Genomic DNA, 23,068 nt, shown 5'->3' with positions numbered 1-23,068 from the left:
TCCAAACAGAGGTAGAGCTAGATGGAAGTAACAAGGTAGCACTCAGAAAAGTCGCAGGTGTGCCAAGGTGAGGGTGGGCGGGCAAGATTATTCTGTATAGTGATTGTACTAAAGCAGTTGCTAAAATAATTAATGATAATAACCATTCTGGGTCTATGGGCCCAGAAAAGGGTGATGGTACAAGGACATCATACTAACTTTGTAGGTTATCATTATTATTATTTTTTTAGGTAAGACATATACATAGAAAAGAGAACAAATTATATGGATACAGCGTGATGAGAGAGGCCTAAAACACAAAGAATGATATAACTTTCCCCAAGGTTTCATGAACTGGACCAGTGGTTCTCAATGTGTGGTTCCCAGACCAGCAGCATCAGCATCATCAAGGAACTTGTTAGAAATGCAAATTCTTTGGCTCCAATCCAAACCTGCTGAATCAGAAACTCTGGGAATGAGGCCCAGGTGATTCTGAAACATATGAAGGTTTGAGAACCACTGTACTAGAGAATGAATATCTTTTGGATGTTCGCCAGCTAAGGGCAGGGCCATGGTCATTCAGCATTAGCAGCTGGAAAAGAGTAAGGCTCTTACTGGAACCAAACTAAACTCAGGTTCAGGAGAATATGTCAGTGAGGACCAAGGATGTCTCTCTTTTCTCTACTTAGGAAGCAAGGTGCTTCTCTGTCATATGGAATGGAATTAAGTAAAAAATAGCAATTTACTTATGTTATCATATTGATTAATAAACACATAAATATTCGTTGTTTGGATTACTGACCACAATAGCGATTTTATGCTATAAGTCTTTACAAATTACAGGTAATAAAGTATATTTAGTGCATAATATTAAATTTTGGTTATTGAAATGTATGTAAAGGAAACCCTTTTCCCTGTCCTCAATTTTGTCAGAAAAAGGGAATCACCTTTTATTATAGTCTTTATAAAGCCTGTTATACTGTGTGGTATGCTCTTTCATTTACTTTGATTTGAATCACAAGATGTTGTTTGATGAAAACACAAAGGCCTGAAATAATTTCAATTAATGCTAGTTCGTGCTTACTGGAATCATGGATTGGACTGAAAAAGGAGGAAAAAAAATTAACACAGATTTAGTAAATATTCCTGAGGCCTTATCTTCATAAATACAAATGTTGGATGTTATGCAGGCAAATCTTTTAGCGACCACATTCTAAAAGTAATTGAGTGGTGACATGGAGGAATTCACAGATATATACTTAAAAGATGAACATAAAAGAGTTATCTTCCTGTTACGGGAATGGATATTTGTGTCCCAGAATAAAATTTCTAGTGACAGGCAGCTCATATGTGGATTAGTAAAGTTGTTTCTTAGCTCAGATAGAAGTGAAGGTATTATGTTCTGCAAAGCCATGCCGGGGAATGCAAAGTTCTAGTCATGACAAAGACATTGATATTTAAGAGGTAGAAGAGATTGAATAAATGTAATAAGATGTGATTTTAATACCTGTGTGTAACTAAACAAATTAGGTAGATATCAGAATATTTCATTATCATTGCTATAAACCTGTATTCAAGCTGGCAAACAAATGGTTCTTCATAATAGGAACCTTCTATTATGTTTGGTCATAGTCAGTACTTGTTGGTAATAACCTGCTTTACTCAGGTAAGGAAAAGGCAATGCAGTTTACTAAATATTTTTTCCAAAGTGCAAACCCCAATATTTTATGATTGACATTCTTCCCCAAAGGATCAAATTTACATTAATAAAAATTAGTGCTGCCATTACTTCAGCCAGAAAAAGAAAAGATTCTTAACCCACCCATTTAGTGTTTATTTATGTGAAATATATATATCTCATAGACACACACACATACATATATTGATAGATGAACTGAAGAAAAGTTTTTCTTTCTTCCTAAGCTAACTTCTACAGTATTCCAGTCTAAAACCCAAATGAGGAAAACTGCCTTCTTAACAAATGCATGCGTTGAGCTTAATGGTCAGTTCCTCAACTGGAAGCAAACCATAATACCTGCGTCTCGGGCAGAGTTCACCGCCGTGTTGTAAGCAGAAGAGTCAAAATTCTGCAGATTTTGTGACCAGTTAGTCAGATTGTGAGCCATTGGGGCAGCTGCCTGCTGGACTTCCACGGTGGTCTTGTGAGCTTCCTCCGTGATCAGCCTTGACTGACCCAGGCGCTGATGAGCATCACCTTCACACAGAGCACAGGGACATTCACTTTGCACAGAAGCAGGACATTTGTTGGGAACATTAACATGCATTTAATTACGGGGATAAAACAGACCTGAGGTTGTGGGTTTTTAAGCTGAACAAAGATCATTAAATATGTTAATTACAGTAAAAGTTAGGTGCAGAAGAAAATTGTTAAGTAGCATTAAAAAATGAGCTTGAAAAACTCTAGAGTCTCATTAAAATCATGTTGCTCACTGAAAACATTTTAAAATTAGAGGTAGCTTAAAAGAAAGTAATTAGTATCTCTCCCGGTTAGAGATATTGTGAGAAAACCATGAAAAACACATACGAGATTTTAACTCATAAAATGTTTATGTCTGAAATGCATTGTAAATATCACTTTATTCTGTGTGGAGCCCCTTTTACCATAAAAAAGATACTCTAGCACAGAAGTAAATTAGTAAGGAAAATTATTCTTAAATAGTAAAAGCAAGTTTCAAAATAGTATATATAGTGGCATTCTATTGTTACTAAAGTTATATGTTTAAAATAAAAATCATGTAAGTTTATAGCAAAATGTTTTTTCCTAGGTGATGAGATTTGAAAAGATTTTTTATTCTTTTGTTCTTTTTTTCCTTATCTGTATTTTCTAATTTTTCTCTAATCATCATGTATTGCTTTTGTAATAAAAATCACTCAGGTGAGGTTGAGGCTTTATTTTCGTTTCAGTGGAGAAATATTTAATTTGACCTCATATGATCTGAACTCTGAGGGATGTAGCTTTGAACCCTGGGTCTGCTTCTTTTTGGAGCTGTGCCTTTTGGAGGAAGTTCCCAAACCTTGACAAGCCTCAGGGTTCACATTCCCCGGAAGGCAAAGGTGATATTTTCCCACAGGACATAATATGTATAAAACACAGCCCAGTGCCTAGAATGTCATAGCTCTGATGGTGCTGATGACAGGGATTCTCAATGGAAAATACCCCTCTGGCTGGGGTTTTGAGGCACTGTGGTATAGTAGCTGTAGTGTACTATACCATGTAGTAAAACACTCTTATTCAATAGTAATGTGTTAACTCTCACTATACCAGGGAAGGCACATCTGGTTCCAAACCCATCTTCTTAAGATGCCACCGTTGTCCCAGATTGGTCAAATGAGTGTTTTTGTGTCTCTGTTTGGCTTGTTGGTCTCTCTACTTGTACCATAAGAATGACATGGCATATAACAATTGGGGCCAGAGAAACCCAATAACCAAATGAGGGCATACTTATTAATGAAGAATGATGTTCACAAGAAAGTAGGTTACCAAAGAGTATAAGCAGCATGATTCTATTAAAACACACATGCATGTGTGTGCACACACATACAAGATTGGAGGAAAAAAGTTCTCAAATTTAATGGACACCCCTAGATGATATGATTATAGCTTTTATACTTATTTTCCAGCGTGTGTGTGTGTTTGTGTGTGTGTGTGTGTGTGTGAGAGAGAGAGAGAGTGATGAACACAATTTCCTTTGTCATCAGAAAACAATATTTATTTATAAAGGACTGATAAGGAATCATGCATTCCTTCCTCAAAGCTTTATTTTATTTTATTTTTTTTAAATATTTTTACTTATTTCTAAGAGAGAGAGAGAGAGACAGCGTGAGCAGGGGAGGGTCAGAGAGAGAGGGAGTCACAGACTGAAACAGGCTCCAGGCTCTGAGCTGGCAGTCAGCACAGAGCCCGACGCGGGGCTCGAACCCACGAACCGTGAGATCCTGACCTAAGCGAAAGTCGGACGCTTAACCGACTAAGCCACCCAGGCGCCCCAACCTCAAAGCTTTATAATCCCAGTGAATAAACAGATGAGGCTGAAGTCCTTGTCTGTGATCCTTACCTCTCTCTGTGGCTTGTAGTCGTTTAATGGCATCATTCAATCTGTTTTTAAGAGCACTCTTCCTTGCTAGAGCTCCATCCACACGCCTGTTGGTATCAGCTACTGCCTCCTCATTGCCTATGAAGAAGACAAAAAAAGTTACCAGTAAAGCCAAGATGCTAGGGGAAAAAAAAATCTCCATTTCAACAAGGAAAATTTCTGATCTATATCATGGAATTATCTGTAATATTCTGAAAATGATATGAACATAGAACACTAGTTCTGGAAAGTGGCATTTCAATGAAGAGGCACAGGATTATTGAAAATGAGTGACACTGCTTGGGAGTGATTTAGGATGCCATAAAGTGACTCATAAAAGGTGTAGAGATAATGGCTAACTTCTTTGAAAAATATAGCACTGCTGTGACTAATAACTCCTAGCAGCATGGTTGATAAAGAGGTGAAAATGAAAGAGCTACCTAAATTTATGGTGATGACTGTTCTATAAGAATAATTCTTTTTTCTTAATTGTTTTAATTAAATTTTAATTGATATGCAACATACATCTAGAAAAGGATGCACATTGTAAGTGCACAGTTTGATGAATGTTCACAAACTGAGCACAACATTTAAGCCATATCAAGTCAAGAAAGTAGAATATTATTGGCACTCTTAGTTTCCTGGGATCTCTATGATTACCCACGGATGACCCTATTCTGAATTCTATCTCTGTTAGTTGTACCTGTTCTTAAACTTTATTCAAAAGAAATGAAACATCCTTGTAATTTTTATATCTTTTGTATCTCTGTCTTAATTTCTGTAAGGTTGAAAGTCTTGATATCTCGTAGTTTAAGTCTTCCATCTTTATTTTTATTTTTCAAAGATTGTGCTGGCTTCTTAGCTCCTCCCACCCTCATTTACATAGAAATTCTAGAATCATCCTTCATGTATGGATACAGTCCTGGCACTTCAGTTCGTATTGCATTGAATCTAAGATAAATTTGGCAGAATTGCCATTTCTACAAATTTAAGCCTTCTTGTTAATAAGTACAGTTTTTATTTATTCTTCTTTAGATCTAAATTCTCATTTTGATTGCCGTTTATTTAGATCATCTTTAATAAGATTAGAGATCGTATCTTTCATCAGCTTAATTCCTAGGTATTTTATGTTATTGAAAATGGTGTTATTTTAAAAAGTTAATTTCTAATTTTGTTGTGCATAGAATTAAACCAGATTGTTTTACACACTGAATTGGTAATGCAGGGGATATCTTTGTCTTGTTTCCAGTCTTAGTGGGCAAACTTTAAATATTTCAGTATTAATATGCTTGCTGACCCTTGTTTTATTATTCTTTTTTAGATTACAGAAGTTTCCTTGTATTCTTAGTTTGCTATGAATTTTTTAAAAACATGAATGGGTATTGAGTTTTGTTAAATGATCTTCTCGCATGTGATGACATGATCATATAAATTTTCTCCTATATTCTTTAAATGTGGTGAATTACTGTTGATGTTTTAAATGTTAAACTATCCCTGAAATCCTGGAATAAACAACTTGATGATGCATCATCATTTTTATGTGTGTCAGATTTGATTTGCTAATATTTTGATTAGGATTTTCACTTCTCTGTTTGTCAGATAATATGACTTATAATTTCCCCTTTTTTCATGTCCTTATCAGGTTTTGTATCTTAGTTTTATTGGCTTAATAGAACAAGCTGGAGGATATTTCCTCTTTTTCTGTTTTCTGGAAGAATTTATACATAAGTGGTGTTACTTGTTTAAATGTTTGGAAGAATTTACTGGGAAAGCCATCTAAGCCTTGAGATTTCTTTGTGGGAAGGGTTTAATGACTGATTAAACTTACACATATCATGTACATATAGGTCTATCAGATTTTCTTAGTCTTTATACTCTTTTCTTTCTCTCCTATAGGGATGTAAATATACCATCTCCCATGGTATACTTTCTCTCTCTTTTTTTTATGTCTTTATTTTGTTTTGAGAGACTGAGACAGAGAGTGAGTGGGAGAGGGGCAGAGAGAGAGGGAGACACAGAATCTGAAGCAGGCTCCAGGCTCTGAGCTGTCAGCACAGAGCCCAACACGAGGCTCGAACCCATGAACTGTGAGATCATGACCTGAGCCGAAGTCGGATGCTTAACCGTCTGAGCCACCCAGGCGCCCCAACTTTGTCTTTCTATTATACGGTCTTTGTGTGCTTGCTTTGTTATTTGGTTATCTTTCCCCCTTGTGTTTAGTGGGTATACAATGAGTCATGCTGAGTTGATTCTGTCACCAAGTGCAATGTAAACAAAGTACAAGGACGTCTTTCTTCCTCTGGGTAGTGCCCAAAATTTCCCAGAATTTAAAGAGGAGCTTAAACATATTTTGTACTTGAATTACACTCCCTCTCCCTCTTCTAGTTTTGATTTTTGAATATTGTAGTACAAACAATCTTTTCAGCTCTTCCTTTTGGGTCTTGTAGCTGCAAAAAGTATTGGCTGATACACCAAAAAAGAATATATTCAATTTGGAGCCCTTGATAAAAATAGGTGAAAAAATTCTACTTTGTCTGGATGTTTAATAAGAAAAAAATGTTTCATAAAATGTCTGTCCTATTTGAAACTTATTGTTTTACATAAACATTTTTCATTTTACAAATGAATTCAGTAGAAGGTTCCTTTAAATAGCAGCTTCCTGAGTTTATATTCGGTTGCTAACTATTTGATACAGATAATGAAGAAAAGGAAATCTGGGGTATAAAGATTACTAATCATTGAAAGTCATTTGGAAATGAATTAACAGTAATTTGAAATTGTAATGTAACTCAGTAGATGAATATAGTTTAATCTGAAAATTTGAATTTGTATCACAAATGTGTGTTATCTAAAGGGAGGCAAGTTCTGGTCCACACAGTCCTAACTCCCCGTGGGCGTCCCTTTTGCAAATAAATATGTGAAGAAATTTAACCAAACGAGATCATGAAATAGGTGGCGAGATCTGCAAAATATTCGGAGACCTAAGCAAAGAGATGTTATCTTTACTTAAAATATAGAACTTTGAAGAGATATCATTACCAGAAAAGAAAATTTGTTTTCATGAGGTTCAATAATTCGATAATGACAACATTAAGAAAATTGCAAATTATCAAGAAGAATCAACCTGTTTCAGTCTGTGACTCCCTCTCTCTCTCTGACCCTCCCCTGCTCACGCTGTCTCTCTCTCTCTCTTAGAAATAAATAAAACATTAAAAAATATGGCAGCATTTACTTAAAAATATTTTCCTTTTTAAGCATACGCTTATTGTCATGAGCACTGAGTAATGTATAGAATTATCATATCACTGTATTGTACACCCGAGACTAATATAATACTGTTATGTTAATTATACTTCAATAAGAATGTATTTTACTTTTAATATTCTAAATTTTTGCAGATAATATTCTAATTCTTTTCTAAAGAGTTTGTTCAAGATTAGACTTATATGATTAATTAGAACATTTTTATTGCCTTTGTTTACCCAGAAAACATAAACTAATAGTTGCTTTATCATAGCTAGTTAAATATTCAGCATATATTAAAAAACATATGCATTTTTTCTCTCTGTGGTTCTCCTTGTAAAAAAAAAAAAAGAAAACACATGGTTAGAATTGAAATTCATTGCTTTGATAAAATTATGTGACATTTTCTGTTGCAAACTTGGTCTTTTTTTTTAGATGGTAGGTAGAAGTTAGGTAGATAATGGGTTTCTAACCTCAGTAGCCAATGAGTCATCATCCTTAAGTATGAGTTCATTAGCTCAGAAATGATTAATGTTTAGTGAAATTCTTAGTCAATGCAATGTTTTTAAGAGTAGCTCAAAAGATTCAAAATTGACTAAAATGATTTCACTTTTATTTTTTCTTCCCTCTCCCATTTTGGATGGGCTTGCTTTCACAAACACAAACACTAGCCTTTGGAAATGCTTCTTTCCATACATCCATTAGGCTTGTCCCAAAGACAGTAAACTTGTGGAACAAAAACTATAGGAAAGAGCCAATAACCAGATGGCTGTGTGGTGTCCTATCTTCCTAACTCTCCCAATACTGACTCATTAATTCATGTAAAAATTTAAAGGGTCTTCTGAATTGTCCAAGGAAGACTAACTTATGTCTAATATTGTCTTAGTGTTAAGTGTATTTAATGGCATTATCTCCTTGAAAATTGGTATTAATAGTCAATTTCTATTAATTAGCCTACTTTATTAACAAGAATATCTACCACATGTTTCACTACATGGGAGGTTTTTCTTAAAAACCACAATTTATTTTAAAATATCCAGTCTTTGGGGCGCCTGGGTGGCTTAGTCGGTTAAGCATCCGACTTTCGCTTAGGTCATGATCTCGCGGTTCGTGGGTTCGAGCCCCGCGTCGGGCTCTGTGCTGACTGCCAGCTCAGAGCCTGGAGCCTGTTTCAGTCTGTGACTCCCTCTCTCTCTGACCCTCCCCTGCTCACGCTGTCTCTCTCTCTCTGCTAGAAATAAAAAAAAAAATAAAATAAAATAAAATAAATAAAATAAAATATCCAGTCTTTGCTTTTTTTATACCTTGACTCTCAGCAGGAACTACTAACGTGCTTTTCAGTTAAAAGAACATTTGTTTTTAGAGACTCTTCAATATAGAGAACAGAGGGTTACTGGAGAGGTTAAGGGAGAGGAAATGGGCTAAATGGGTAAGGGGCATTAAGGACTCTACTCCTGAAATCATTGTTGCACTATATAACTTGGATGTAAATTAAACAATAAGTAAATTATTTAAAAACATAAAAATAAAATGAGGAAAATAATGTAAAAAAAGATTATGGTTTTTAATCCTGGAATTTAGAAGTATCTATCCACATGCAGAAACACTCTATGAAAGGAGAGAAGCAGCTATGAATCAGAAGGAAGGTAGTAAAGATATTTACTAGGGTCTGTCTTTGCTTGTAGTTCTCTGGCTTGATTGAGGAGGTTCTCACTCTCATCCTTATGGTAAATGATTTGAGTATCAATCCCACTCACAGCCTACAAAGGAATTGCATGGAAAGAATAAGAATGACACCAGAAGAAAACCACTTCTCATGGATTGAAGATGTAAATGACACTGTTTACCTGCTGAATACCAAGCAAAATTCATACAACTTCATTTCCATAGCTCAAAATCAAAGTCAAATGTGAACATGAGAAAACAAAGTCCATGACATTTTCAAGATAAACATTTTTCAAGGGAAATTCAGTGAACCTAGAACAGTGCTTGGTCAAGTCCCCTTGAAAGTGCTTGTCAATTAGAAGGCACTCAATAAATAGTTTCAGAGTTGAAAAAATGTGAATGTATGCATAAAGCATCTTCTCTAACAGCATGGGTTAATCTTAAATATGGTTTATTCAGGACTGTGGCTTAAAAATGTCAAAGGAACTGGCATTTGCTGGCAGGAGTATGACACATCTTGAACCACTGAAACCTTCATAACACAAATAAAATGCTCTTTTCTTAGTTTTCTTGCCCTTTCTGCCATTTGTATTATACTGAAAGCTCAAGCTCAAGAGATGACATTAGAAAACAAAAATCATAAGCTGGGAAAAGGCAGCATGTAAATGAACTTTAAAATAAGCGAATACTCGGTGTGTGTGTGTGCTTGGCTGGCTCTGTTGGTGGAGTATGTGACTATCTCGGAGTTGTGAGTTTGAGCCCCATGTTGGGTGTAGAGATTACTTAAAAACAAAATCTTAAAAAAATAAGGGGATACTCACATCATAAATTCGGTCAGTGATGTTCAAAGCCAATTCTGCTGTTTCATTGGCTTCACTAACATAATTGGCAATATTTTCATAGACATTTGAAGCATCCAAAGCCTTCTGTACCAGCCCGTTCATATCTGAACTGTGCAAATTCCTGTAAAAGAAGAAAGGTGTCATTTTCCTCTTTCTTACTTTTTTGGGAAATGGAACCATTTTTATAGCTTGATTGGAATATTTCTGGGACCACAGGGACCTGTTTCCGGTTATTTAAAGTCACCTGGCTTGGAAAGGTTTTCCCAAGCTGTCTTTCCTAGGAGCACATCTTCTTTGCTTTCCTCTGCCTTTGGTGCCCCTAAGACTTTACCTCATGTTGGCCTCATGGATGCTGTTTGCCTGGCAGTGGCCACAGAAAAAGAGAATGATGACTTAAATCAGCCCTCTGTACCTCTTCGAGCAACAGTTTGTTTATATTGTAGCAGTCAGGCAGAGGAATGAACCCACAGCCTTCCCTCACCTACTTACCCAGATCAGCATTGTTACTCCCTTTCCTTGAAAGAAACTATGGCTCTCAGAGAGGGCACATAGCCTCAGTGTGTTGTTAGGTATTAGCTGGTTCCACTCGATTTATTCAACCTTTCATTCACTTTATAAAACATCATATTTTCCCTTAAGAAGCGAAATAACACTTATTGAGCATCTATGTGCAGATACTGGGCTGGACTGGCTCTGTATATTATGTCTTTAATTCTTATCACACCCATGAATTAGGCATTGTTATTCCCTTTTCATAGAAGGAACCAGGACACATTATACGGTTTGTCTCCCTCCTGTGGCCCAGCTATTTCCCTGAAGGGCAAAGCCCTACTCACATCCATTTCCCCTTGCCCTATACACCATGTTCTCGGCCTTTACCCCTTTCTTGCTTCTGTAAGGTTCATCTAATAATATTTATTGGGTACCCGCTATGCAGTGGGCATTCTCATATAGTGGCTGATAATGATTTATGCAGCAGAAGATTGATGTGAGGTACAACAGGGATAGAATATGTGAAATGCTTGGTACTGTGCCTGTCATCCAGTAAATATCAATCAATGTTTACTGTTACACCTAAACTATTTCCTGAATTGGAATTTCAAGTCCTAAGTATATTCATAGAATAATTCGCTTTATTGACAAATGCTTTGTCTTCCTCTATCATATAAGCATGGCTTCATTTTGGCAGCTCTTCCTAAATCGTTTGTGTCAATTTTATTCAGTTTTATTTATTTATTTATTTATTTATTTATTTATTTACTTATTTATTTATTAAAAGAACTTTAGCTTTTTTTTTTTTGTTTATTTATTTATTTGAGAGAGGCAGAGGCAGCATGAGTGGAGGAGGGGCAGGGAGAGAAGGAGAGAGAAAGAATCCTAAGCAAGCTCCGTGCTTACTGTGCAGAGCCCAATGTGGGGCTCAAACTCATGAAACCGTGAGATCATGGCTTGAGCTGAAATCAAGAATCAGATGCTTAACTGACTGAGCTACCCAAGCGCCCCTCAATTTTATTCAGTTTTAAATCCATCAGTTCCATATTTTCTTCTCAGTTTCAAACATTGAGAACTAGTATCATTTTATTCATCAGTAATGTCCAGAAGATGCTCTGTGACCCAGTATATGACATTGCAGATCCCACACTGACTCACCACTTCCAACTGCCCTGACCTATTGAGTTCAGTCAATTGATTATCAGCTTCCTCCATTCAGTTTCAGTCCCTATGTGCTCTCTTAGGCTCAGTGTGACTTTTTCTGTATAGGTTTGGTTTGTACTTTCCTTTCTTTTGTCCAAGTTCATCATCATTCTTACCTCTCCAGGAGGGTTGGCTTATCCATTAGGCAAAGTAGAACCCCACAAAGATATTTTCATTTCAATTTTTTTAAATCAGAAGAACAATGAGGATACTAATAATAATTATATTAATCTTATAACAATGTTATCGTGACATATAATTTTAAATATTTTTATGGAGGAAGGGACCCATGGAGGTAAAAGTACCTAAGGTTCATGAAACCCATAATGCAACTCTGCTCTCCAGAGGTAATTCTAATCCAAATATGTGGTACTTTTTCCTACCCATAGCCTTTGTTCTTAGAATGGCACAGTGAGTAAAATCTGAGCAAGTTTTAAAAGAAAGAGATAAAAAGAATAAAATGTTACAAGTATTTGTTAATATTTTTAAATTTTACTGGCTAGAATATTAAGATATAAGAAAGAGCTTGAAACAAAATCTTTAGGGGGCGCCTGAGTGGCTCAGTCAGTTAAGCGTCTGACTTTTGATTCCAGCTCAGATCATGATCCCATGGTTCATGGACTGAAGCCTTGCCTGCGTCAGGCTCTATGCTGACAGCACAGCGCCTGCTTGGGAATCTCTCTCTCTCCCTCTCTCTATCCCTCACCCACTTGCTCTCTCTGTCTCTCTCTCAAAATAAATAAACGTAAAAAAAAAAGAATCAAAGGCTTTAATACTATGTTTTCATTACTAGGCACAAAATAGGTACTGCATCAATACACAAGACAAAAATGTGCTATTGAAATGGAAGTTTCTTTTTTTTTTTTGAAATGGAAGTTTCTGGATGAATTATGTTTATTTCTGTTTGAGGCACAAGAAGCAAATCGCTGGGTCACCAGATAGATGATGAAGAATATTCATAGTTTGAAGGGAAGACATCTAGAAATTTGGATGTTTCACTGAATATATTCAGTCTGAAATATCCTAAATGCAAAAGGGACTTTAGGGTGATTGATATTTTTGATCATTTTTTGATGTAAAGCATGGGTACCTTACTTAGAATCGTGCTAGAACATTGTTGCAGGTTGGCAGTTAGTGACAATATGTGTTGGAACCCAATCAATAGGGCATAGTCATTGAACTAAAGGATAAAAGAAAAATGAAGAGAGCCAGAGGAGGGAATCTTAAAAACAATGTTATACCAATACAGCATGTTATCCAAATAGTATTTTATCCAAGCTCCATTTTATTTGCTTGATCAAAATCACATTTACAAGAAGCATGACACTAAGGTGGGTACAACGCCATCTTGTACATGAAGATTTTAACATAACATCTATTTTTCTCTGTCTCTCTGTCTCTCTCTGTCTCTGTCTCTCTTTCTCTCTCTCCTGTCCTTCCTTCAATTCTCAGAAGATGTGGAGGGATATTTGAAAATTTTGACAATCAGGAATAAAAGGGTAGTTTAAGGTTTCAACAAGAGTTAAATTGGTTATTACTTTTATTCATGACTTTTACTGATCCTTGTTTCCAATTGCCAGATTTGTAGTCTTTCTCTATAATTATCTCATTATTTACCTATCATTTCAAGGTCATGAATTCAATTCCAATCTTTCAGTACATTTCAATTAACATTAATTGAATGCCCAAAGGGTGTGTGACTCTCTTCTAGATGCTGTGAGGAAAATTGTCAATTGATTTTCTCTTAATCAGGTGTTGAAATCAAACAGTTCCTGTTGGGCACTGTAGGATGTCTAGAGTATGTACCAGAAGTCAGTTGTATTGCCAACTTCCAATCAGCTTTACTTAAGACCCTTGGGTGTGAAGGCTAATGCTCTCTGTGAAATAAATATGTGATGGTGGCAGAATTAGACCTTGTAGAGGAATCTGATTGGGACCTTGGGAAGGGGCTTGATAATATTTTGTGCAGCAGTTATGTCCTTAATCAAAATGCCTTCGGTCACTCTATTCATAACTGTGGAACAGAAACACCCCTCACAACACAGGTCTCTAATCTGACAGATTTTTTTAATAATAATAAAAATAACTCTCCCCAAAGCGATTGCAATAAACAATGATTGGCTGACTCTCAGACTGACCAACTAACAAGCCTTAAAATGAACAAACAAACACAACCTCAAACCTAACTTGCTAACCTGTACCCCAGTAATTCTGGCACGTGGAATTGAATTAAAAATGAGTTATTCACTCTATGTAGCTATTTGCATTTCTAAAGCCAGGATATTACCTGCTCAATTCATCAGCCTCTTGTTGAAGGTTGCGTGCATGGTCAACAGCTTCTTGGACTAAGTCATGACTAAGGTTGCTTAGGTTGGATAGCTTTCCTTGTAGTTCATTTTTGGCTCCATCTATTTCCGCATAAATCCCTGATGCATTCTGAAGAAAATATTTCAAAAAGTGAATTGAACATAGAAGAACTTAAAATCTTTTTTCCTTGGAGCACAAAAGATAATCTCTATTCTTCCTTATTATGAGGTTTAGTTAATTTCAGGCCGAGTCTACATGAGTCTAAAATACTTTAAGTATGCTTCTATCTATTTCTCTTGCATCTTTAACTCTTTCTTTATGGATTGCTTCCCTAGCTTTCAGACAGGCTCTGCCTTCTCCCACCTCAAAACAAAACAAAATGAAGATAAACCAAAAACCTTCCATTACCCATACATCTCCCCAATGTTATTACCTTACTTTTCTATTCCCTCCATTGCAAAATATAGTCAAAAGAGTATTTATGTTAGGTGTTTCTATTTTATCACTTTTTAACTCATTCTTTAACCCACTCCAGTCTGATTTTTACTTCACTGCTCCAACAAAACAGAAATTAAAACTAATGATAACTAAATTACTAAATCTAATGAGCATCATTCATTTCTCCCAGTCACTCAAATAGTGATTCTCAGCATTGTTACTATTCTTAAGCCATGAACATTTCCTTCTTGCGCCTCTATCTGATTCTAAGCAGATTACTTTATTTTCTTTTTCACTTAGAAGACATCAACTAACTGTAGCAGGGAACAGTTTTTTTCTGTACTCCTGATTTTCCTCCCTATGAAGGGAGTTCAGTTAGTGAAACCTCAGACCTCTCCACCCCTTTCCTCATTTTGCTCCTGAGAAAGGGACTGTTTTATTTGATTGGTAAATTTGAGGAATAACCGTGTAGTCTGTTCAGCTCTACACTCTGCCTCTTGGTAGCAAGCTTCCAGTAGAAAGCCCGAGTTTTCCCGTGTTTGTCCATAATGAAAGTTGTTCTGGGCAGAACCCCCACATGAACCCTCCTGCAATACTGCCTGTCTGAGTGGGCAGTTCTGCCTAATTCTGGAATTATTAGCCACCCTACTTGGCTAAGAGACCTAAAGCCATGTCTTTATCTTAGCTGCATCAGAAATGAAGGTGATGTTCTTGGGCTTAATATTTATAATGTTATTTATTTTTCAACTTGTTTAGAACTTGGGAGCTTCTCCTCAGAGACACCAATACCCACAAAGAAGGATCACAAACAACTCTTTGCCACCATTCCTCAGTCCCTCCCCCTCAAAGAAAACTCTATAGCTTATTTATAGCTACATCCTTATGTACATCTTTCTTGTATTTTAAGAGGACAAGTGTTCCTTTTCTGTATAAGGCATGCTGCCCTGTTTTATGTTCTTGCTCTCTAGCTACTGGCTCCTCTCAGACACGAACATGCCCCAGTTAACCTCTCCCATTAAAAACAAACAAATAAAACCTATTCCTTGACTCTAGCTTCCCTTCCAGCTTCTTTTCTTTGTTGATGCAGTGCATTCCACAGAAATGAGTCTTGCCAAGGTCCCCAGTGTCAGACACCATATTGCCAGATCCATTCGACACTTTCATGTCTTTATGTACTGGATTTATTTCTGGTTTGTGACAGTGTTAGTCACTATCTTTGCCTTACAATGCTCTCTTTCCTTAGCTTCGGTGACACTGCTCTCTCCTTGGTCTCCTTTTTCACCATCCAGGAAGGAGACTTCAAAAGTTATGTTGCTCAGGCTTGACTCAGCCCTTTCTTCTCTAAATAATCTAACTCATCTATGCCAGCCCAGTCTTCTGAGTCTTCTAAAGACCCTCTCTGCACCATCCTACAGGGATGCCATCTTTCTATTAAGCAAATCTGATCATGTTATTTTCCCTCTCAAAATCAGCCAATTGCTCTGCAGGAACAAATCTGATTACTTGGGTGGCTTCACCAATTGATCCCTCCTTTTTCCAGTCTCATCATTTTTCACCCATCCCCACCCCATTATGTACCATGGTCAAGCCTTGACTAACTGATGTGTTAATACTCCATGATTTTTTTTGGCCACTGTGCCTTTTCACATAATATTTTCTCTGTCTAGGATAACTGCTTTCTTTTTTGTCTGGCCCACCTGGAAAAGTTCTACTCATCCTCCCAATTTCAGCTGAAATATCACTTCCTTTATGAAGCTATCCCTAATTTCTCCAGGATGAGTTCAGTGTTATCATATATTTCTACTGTTCATGTATCGCACTACTATAATCATTTTGCATGATTATTCCACCCACCAGACTACATAATTTTAGAAGGCAAGAGTTGTGTCTAATTTATTTTTGTATTCTTAGAATGTAGCACAGTTCCTAGCATAGAAGGTTTATTTCTATGGAGACAGTATTAAGTCTCTAGCCATTTGGTAGGTCATCTGGGAAACAACTTTGAAGAAAATTATATTTAGTTGCATAAGCAGAAGGAATACCATGGACATTCCACCTTTACTCATTAGTTAATTAAATAAATATTTATCAAATGCCCACTGTGTGCTAGGCACTCTTTTAGGAGATAGAATGCAAAACTATGAATATAATCTCTGCTTTCAAGGAATTAACAACCTAGTGGGAATATATAGATGATAGACAAATAATCAAATAATTGAACAAATTTCAGAAAGTAAAAAGTATTTTGAATAAAATAGTATGGGTGGAATGGGTTGGAGAGTGACTGAAGGTAAAAACACCATTTGCATTGAAGGTTCACAAGGACACCAGCCATTTGAAGATCTGGAGACAGTGGGTGCAGAGGACCTGAGGTGAGGAAAAGTGTGATGTGTTTGAAAAACAGAGCAGAGTTGGAAGGTAACAGAGAGGGATGGGCTGAAGGGCAATGAGTGGGGAAAGATATGTGGATTAAGGTAGAGGGATGGGTTAAAGCCAGGTCATTTAAGGTCTCAAGAACCATGGTAAAGTGAGCTTGTTTCTACTGTAAGTTTCACTGGAGGTTTTTATGTGGGAGAAGTAATATTTTTAAGAGATTGTTCTGCTACTGCCTAGATAATGAGTCTTGAGGGGCAAGAGTGGAGGTAAATGAAGGGGTAGGAGGCCCCTGTGGCAGTTCATGCTGGAGATGAGGTGGCCTGGACTGCAGGGCAGCAGCAGAGAAGGGAGTCAGAAACCAGGACTCATTTTGGAGACAGGGTCAATAGGTCTTGTTGAAATGGGAAGCAGGAGGAAAGAGAAGTCAACAATGACTCTAGAGTTTTGAGTTGAACAAATGGGATTGTGTCAGTTACTGAGGTGGGGAAGATTAGGGAAGCAGCAAGTTTTATTCAGAATATGTCAAGTTTGATATGCCTATTACACATCTAAGTGGTAGATCAAATTATGACTGTGCTGTACCTCACACTGAGTTCTTACTAGGCAACTTCAAGTAAGCATTTGGATATGAGTCTGGAACACAGTGGAAGTATGAAAGTTGGAGGTATAGATTATGGGATCATGCGTATAATTGTTCTTTAAAGCCACGGGATTCAATGTAGTCAACTAGGGAGAAAGTGTAAGTACCAAAGAGGGGCCAGGACTGAGAACAGAGTCATTCATTATCAAGAGCAGAGATGCACAAAGCTTAGGGCCAAGAACAGCTCAAGTCCTGTTTCTATATAGCGTCTAGCTAAGAATATTATTTACATTTTTAAAGCGTTATAAAAGAAATAAACAAAAGAAACAGAAAAAAAATAAGGGGGCGTGGTTATATGTGGCCTGCAGAGCCTAAAATATTTACTACACAGAGGATGTGCAGAAGTGAAGCTAGTAGTGAAGCCTGGGGAAAAGTCTCCAGCGAGGTGGGAGGAGGACCAGGGGAGGGGGGTCCTGGAGGAGGCAGGATGAAAACGCTGAGTGTTTAAATAAGAAGAGGTTAATCAGCAAGGAGGCAGAGAATGCTGAGGAGGGAGAAGTAACCATGGTTTTGGCTCTATTGAGTTCACTGATGACCTGGACAAGAACATTCTGGGTGGAGGGCCATGAAGTCTCATTTGGAGTGGGTTGTGTACAGAAGGCAGTGGATGGTTGAAAGGTGGAAATGCAGCTGTCAATGACTCTTGAGGTGTTTTGTTGTGAAGTTGAGCAGAGTAGAGTAATGAATGGGACAGAGTTAGAGGGTTGCAGGCAAGGGCTTTCTTTTTTTAAAGGACAAGGAATATGTACAGCATGTTTACATGTTGGCAGTAATGGTTCAGTAGAGTAAGAATTGGACAAAAGAGAAGAGAGAGGGAATACTTTCAGAAGAAAACCCTGTGGTGCTATTTTTGAGGAGAAGAAGGATGGGATTCAGAGCACAGGTGGGAGATAAGACTTCAACAGGAGAAGGGATACTTCACTAAAATAAGAAGGAAGATAGAAGTGTGCATAGGAATGCAGGTGGGCTGGTAGAACTGGGGAGAAAGATGAGGGAAGTTCTTTTCTCTTTGTTTTTATTTTTCAGTGAAGCATGAAGCAAATTCACCAGCCAGGCTGATAGAAGGGAAGGCGTTTTCACTATGTTGGCTTCTCTGGTATGGCCATGATGCTGGGGATACTTGGGTTTACTGGACTATGGGGATAGAATTCTCATGTGGGTACAGTATGGGAAGAGGTGGGTATAGAAGTTATGAGTGTTTCCAAATAATGATTACAGTATCGCCCCCTTCACTACAGAGGATATATTCCAAGATCCCAATGGGTACTTAGAACTATGAATGGCACTGAACTCTATATATACTATATTTTCCTATGTGTATATACCTATGATAAAGTTTAGTTTATAAATTAGGCTCAGTAAGAGTGTAACAACAATAAGTAATAATAAAATAGAACAATTATAATATACTATAATAAAAGTAATGAAAATGTGGCCTCTCTCTAAAAATATCTTATTGTACTGTACTCACCCTTCTTGTGATGACATGAGATGATAAAATGTCTATGTGATGAGATGAATTGAGGTAAATGACATAGGCATTGTGAAGTAGCATTAGGCTATAGGAGGGATAACCAGGGTGGGCTGGAGGAAAAGCTTGTTGGGCAGGAGAAGTTATAGGGGTTGGGGGTCAGAGAGCTAGTGGGCTCATCCATCTCAATTTTGGTGTCACCAAGGATAGTGACGGGAGTAGGGATGGAGAGGAAGACAGGGAGCTTGGTGCTGAAATAGTCAAAGAAGAATGAAATGGTGATCAGAAGACTTTAAAATGATATCCTTTCAAACGCAATAAAAGGGAGCTAAGAGTAATTTGGAGAAGGGTTACTTCATTGCAGTTTACTGGAAATTTTCTACTCTAAATATGTGTCTCACTGATTTTAAATGCTAGCTCTCTTAAACATACATCTTATGAGTAGAGAGTAAGAAGGACCTAAGTCTGCACTTTGTGCAAGATCTGTGCCATCCAGTAGACTAGCTACAAGCCACAGGTGGCGCTATTGAGCACTGGAAACAGGGCTAATTCAACCGAGGAATTTAATTTTAATTCTTTTCATTTTAAGCCATTTAAATGTAAATAGCCATATGTGGGTAGTACCACCATACAATGAGGGAGACTGAAAAAAATTAGTCTCCTGATCTTACTTCTAGAACTCTCGTTAACTTGACAGATTTGATTTGGATTCCACTGTTGTTCTGTAACCCTGAGCGGCTGTTTCGATCTGCTTATAAATACACACCTACAAGTCACATGCATCCCTACCTTTATTATATCATCAAGTTCTGAAAGGGTCAGACGAGGTGTTGTGAGAGAATCCAAAGACGTCTTCAGAGAACTGTTCACTCCTCCCATCTGTTCCCTCACTCTCTCGTGTTGTTTCTGCAGGAACGAAGAGTAGGGAGGGCAGAAGAGAAGGTCACTTTAAAGAAAGCACCAGGGAGAGTGGTCTGTGTCACCTCCTGTCTTTGTGCTCAGACAAATCTGGGTTCCTCTCCTGGCCCCACGGCCTAATTGCTGTGTGACTTTGGGGGAATTCTACCCATGTCATGCTCCGTTTTCTCATTTATAATATGGAGATAACAAGAGAAAGCACTTTGGAAGCTTCGAAGCACTTAGCTATGGTTATTACTTAAAACACCATCATCTCATGGGGAGTGACCACTTCAGACAGAGCCTTTGATTTTTTCTCCATAAATGTAAAAAGTGAAACACCGGATGCACATTGCACAGAGACTTTCTATTTGCAGTAAGTGGAAAATGAACTAATTCAGAAGTGCTGACTTTGGGCCAGGCATGAATAGCTCATTTGCATAGTAATAAGGCATGTACAAAACAGTGTTAAAGTCCTTAAAAATTTTTTTCTAAATGGCCCTACTATGAAAGCATGAAATTGTGATCTTGCTTCCTGGCACTCGGAGCTCTTAATGTTAGATGCTCAGAATTTTTGAGGAAGGCAAATGGCCCAAGGGTTAATCTATTTTTTGATGAATGCATTCATTTCTACCTTCACTGTTGGATTCTAGAAGCAGGCATGTTGTGATTTTGAAAAATATATTAGAAAGCTTCAAATGAGTTTGGAGTTTGAAAGCAACACAGACTAATACTTTAAGAGAGAAAAGCAAAAGACTCATTTTACAGTCTGAGTAAAAAATGAGTCGAAGTTACTTTAGAAGCAGCAATTTGAATGGGGGTTGAAATAGATGACTTATGGTATGACCTAAGATACCATGGGAATAATTACCGAAGCCCAGATATAGGAGGACACATTTAAGACTTCCTAAGTTCATCTTAGTGTCTTTTGTGTTCCCTGCACCTGCAGTCTTTTCTAATTTAGTGGGAAGGAAGACGGATGCCATCTTCTCCAAACACGTTGCTCCTTGGGAAGATATAGGTCCAAGGACAGAAAAGAATCCCATTTGAACAATGCAGGAACATTCCAAAATCAATTTCCCCTCAAAATCCATCAAGCTTAATACAATGTGACTATCTGGGGTTAATTATTCTTGTCTCCACAAGGAGATGGAGTTACGCAGCTCTACACGAAAGCAATATTTTAAAGGAAAGGTATTAAGCTATGTAAGGAAAGGAGGAGGAAGAAGGTTGGTATTATTTAGCTCATTCAGAGAGGTTTTTCTTCTGAGATATTACTCCTGCCGGAAGCTCTTGTATCTGGTCACCTTAAGGGAACACAGGTAATGCCCTGAAGTCAAACTTTAAAGCCTTTAAAGCCTGAGTGATAGGTTCATTTTCAGTAGTTGGAAAATAATATGCTTCAAGTTAAGGGGCTTATCACTTATCATATACATACTCATCATATACAGCCTTAGACAGAAATGAATAAACTTAGCTTTGAAAAAAAGATGCTCCCACAGAAAGGTCAAATTTGAACAAAAGAGAGTTTTGAAAACTAATAATTATGAAAATGATATACAATAGCACTATTAGGCATGTTCAGTATCCATGTCTTATATGCAAAGAATAAAAAAAGTCCCAATTCTTAAAAAAATGATAAGAGTTCTGGGAGGGCAGAGCTTTGCTTAAGTTAATTGTGCTTTTTAAAATAGAATCTTACATTCATCTGATGAAGACTTTTATCATTCTGTTGCCCTTTGGTGTGGGAGTAGGATGGTGAGAAAAATAACATAATTCCTAGTTGTGCGGCTACTGTTTGCATATATCAAAACGATTGAACTGTGTCGTTATTTTTGGTTTTGTGGAAAGATCGGAAATTTGGTGTGATTCTTTTCTAAGCTGTGCTGTAGGTCTGACAATGAAATGTGAGGTTACAACACTTAAGTTTAGTAGGGAAGGCAGATCCGTTAACAGATGATCGCAATACAGAAACAGAATGTCACAAGGTACATTATGGGATTGCTGAAGAGAGCACTTGTTAACTTGGGGATGGGGGTGGGGCTCCTGCAGGAGGTGATGCCTGGGCCTATCCAGGCAAAAGAGAAAGGAAAAAGAAATCTGTTCCAGGCACATGGGATTACTGGGAGTGTGATAATTGCCTGTACTGAACATGTCAGGCAGGGACACAGTAAAAGGTGAGGCCAAGGAGGCTGGCAAGGGTCGATCAGAGATGGTTCCTCATGACATGTGAAAGACCATAGACTGTCCTATAGGACAGTATGTCCGATGTTCATAACCATGACCCATGGTAAAAAATGCATTTGATGTTGCAACACTAAAGCAGAAATGCGGTGAAACCATACTTTCCTATAGATGAGGCACTTGGATATTTTCTATTCTGTTCTGTTCTATTCTATTCTATTTTTCCTATTCTTTTCTTTTTTTTTTTTTTAATGTTTATTTATTTCTAGGAGACAGAGAGAGAGACAGCGTGAGCAGGGGAGGGTCAGAGAGAGAGGGAGTCACAGACTGAAATAGGCTCCAGGCTCTGAGCTGGCAGTCAGCACAGAGCCTGACGCGGGGCTCGAACCCACGAACCGTGAGATCATGACCTAAGCGAAAGTCGGACGCTTAACCAACTAAGCCACCCAGGCACCCCTATTTTTTCTATTCTTTTCTATTCTATTCTGTTCTATTATTCCATTCCATTCCATCTATTCTCTTTTTCTTTATTTTCTTTTAAAAAATACTTGTTATTCAATTATACTTCAATTAAAAAAAGAAAGGTTGGTTACAATATTCCAAATTCATTTTATGATCACTCAGTGGCTAACAAGCTGGAGCATCAAAGGCACTGCTATTAGTCAGAAGGAGAAAATGAAGGGTTTAAACAAGAGCAAGCAGTGACCCCCAGAACTGTAATGGAGACAGCTGATCAGAATGGGTGGGGATGGTGGTTGAGAAGGGAGCAGAAATGGAAGGGAGAAAGGGGGAGGCTATTTTGCTTGCTATCTTGACCATTATTGTTCTAAAAAATATTGGCTAAGGGCTTTAAATGATGGTGATGAGTGTAATTAACTTTTAAAAAAGTTTTATTAAGTAATCTCTACACCCAAGGTAGGGCTCAAACTCATGACCCCAAGATCAAGAGTCACATGTTCTTCTGACTGAGCCAGCCAGGTGCCCCAAGTGAAATTCACTTCTATTTAGGAAATTTTACAGTGACATACTAAGAGATGGTGATGATTGAAAATCAGGGCGGAGAGCCTCAGTTAGATTGGTTTCTAAAACAATAAACATAACTGAATTAATGAATTTGCTTATAGTTGCTTCCTATGTTTTGACATTGCTATTTGACTCTAATTTTTATAAATATGTCCAAAGATACACATATCTCCCTATCAGAAGATGGTGGCTGTGAGTGCCTGCATTGCTTGGA

The 23,068-nt window shown here is 37.4% G+C and overlaps 1 protein-coding gene across 2 annotated transcripts in view; it reads right to left on the bottom strand.

The window, feature by feature from the left end:
- LAMA4 (laminin subunit alpha 4) overlaps positions 1–23,068 on the bottom strand; it is a 150,404-nt gene that overhangs the window by 38,888 nt on the left and 88,448 nt on the right. For both annotated transcript variants that reach the window (XM_039252211.1, XM_039252212.1), the window contains 6 exons: positions 19,540–19,656; positions 13,806–13,954; positions 9,803–9,944; positions 8,980–9,076; positions 4,056–4,172; positions 2,015–2,194 (listed from right to left, as the gene is read on the bottom strand). In XM_039252211.1, coding sequence (XP_039108142.1) covers positions 2,015–2,194; positions 4,056–4,172; positions 8,980–9,076; positions 9,803–9,944; positions 13,806–13,954; positions 19,540–19,656 — 802 coding nt within the window. The remainder of the gene's footprint in view (positions 1–2,014; positions 2,195–4,055; positions 4,173–8,979; positions 9,077–9,802; positions 9,945–13,805; positions 13,955–19,539; positions 19,657–23,068) is intronic.

This window comes from Hyaena hyaena, unplaced genomic scaffold, assembly GCF_003009895.1.
Source record: "Hyaena hyaena isolate Hyena2069 unplaced genomic scaffold, ASM300989v1 scaffold_412, whole genome shotgun sequence".
NCBI lineage: Eukaryota > Metazoa > Chordata > Mammalia > Carnivora > Hyaenidae > Hyaena > Hyaena hyaena.
This window is presented reverse-complemented; position numbering and strand designations above follow the sequence as displayed.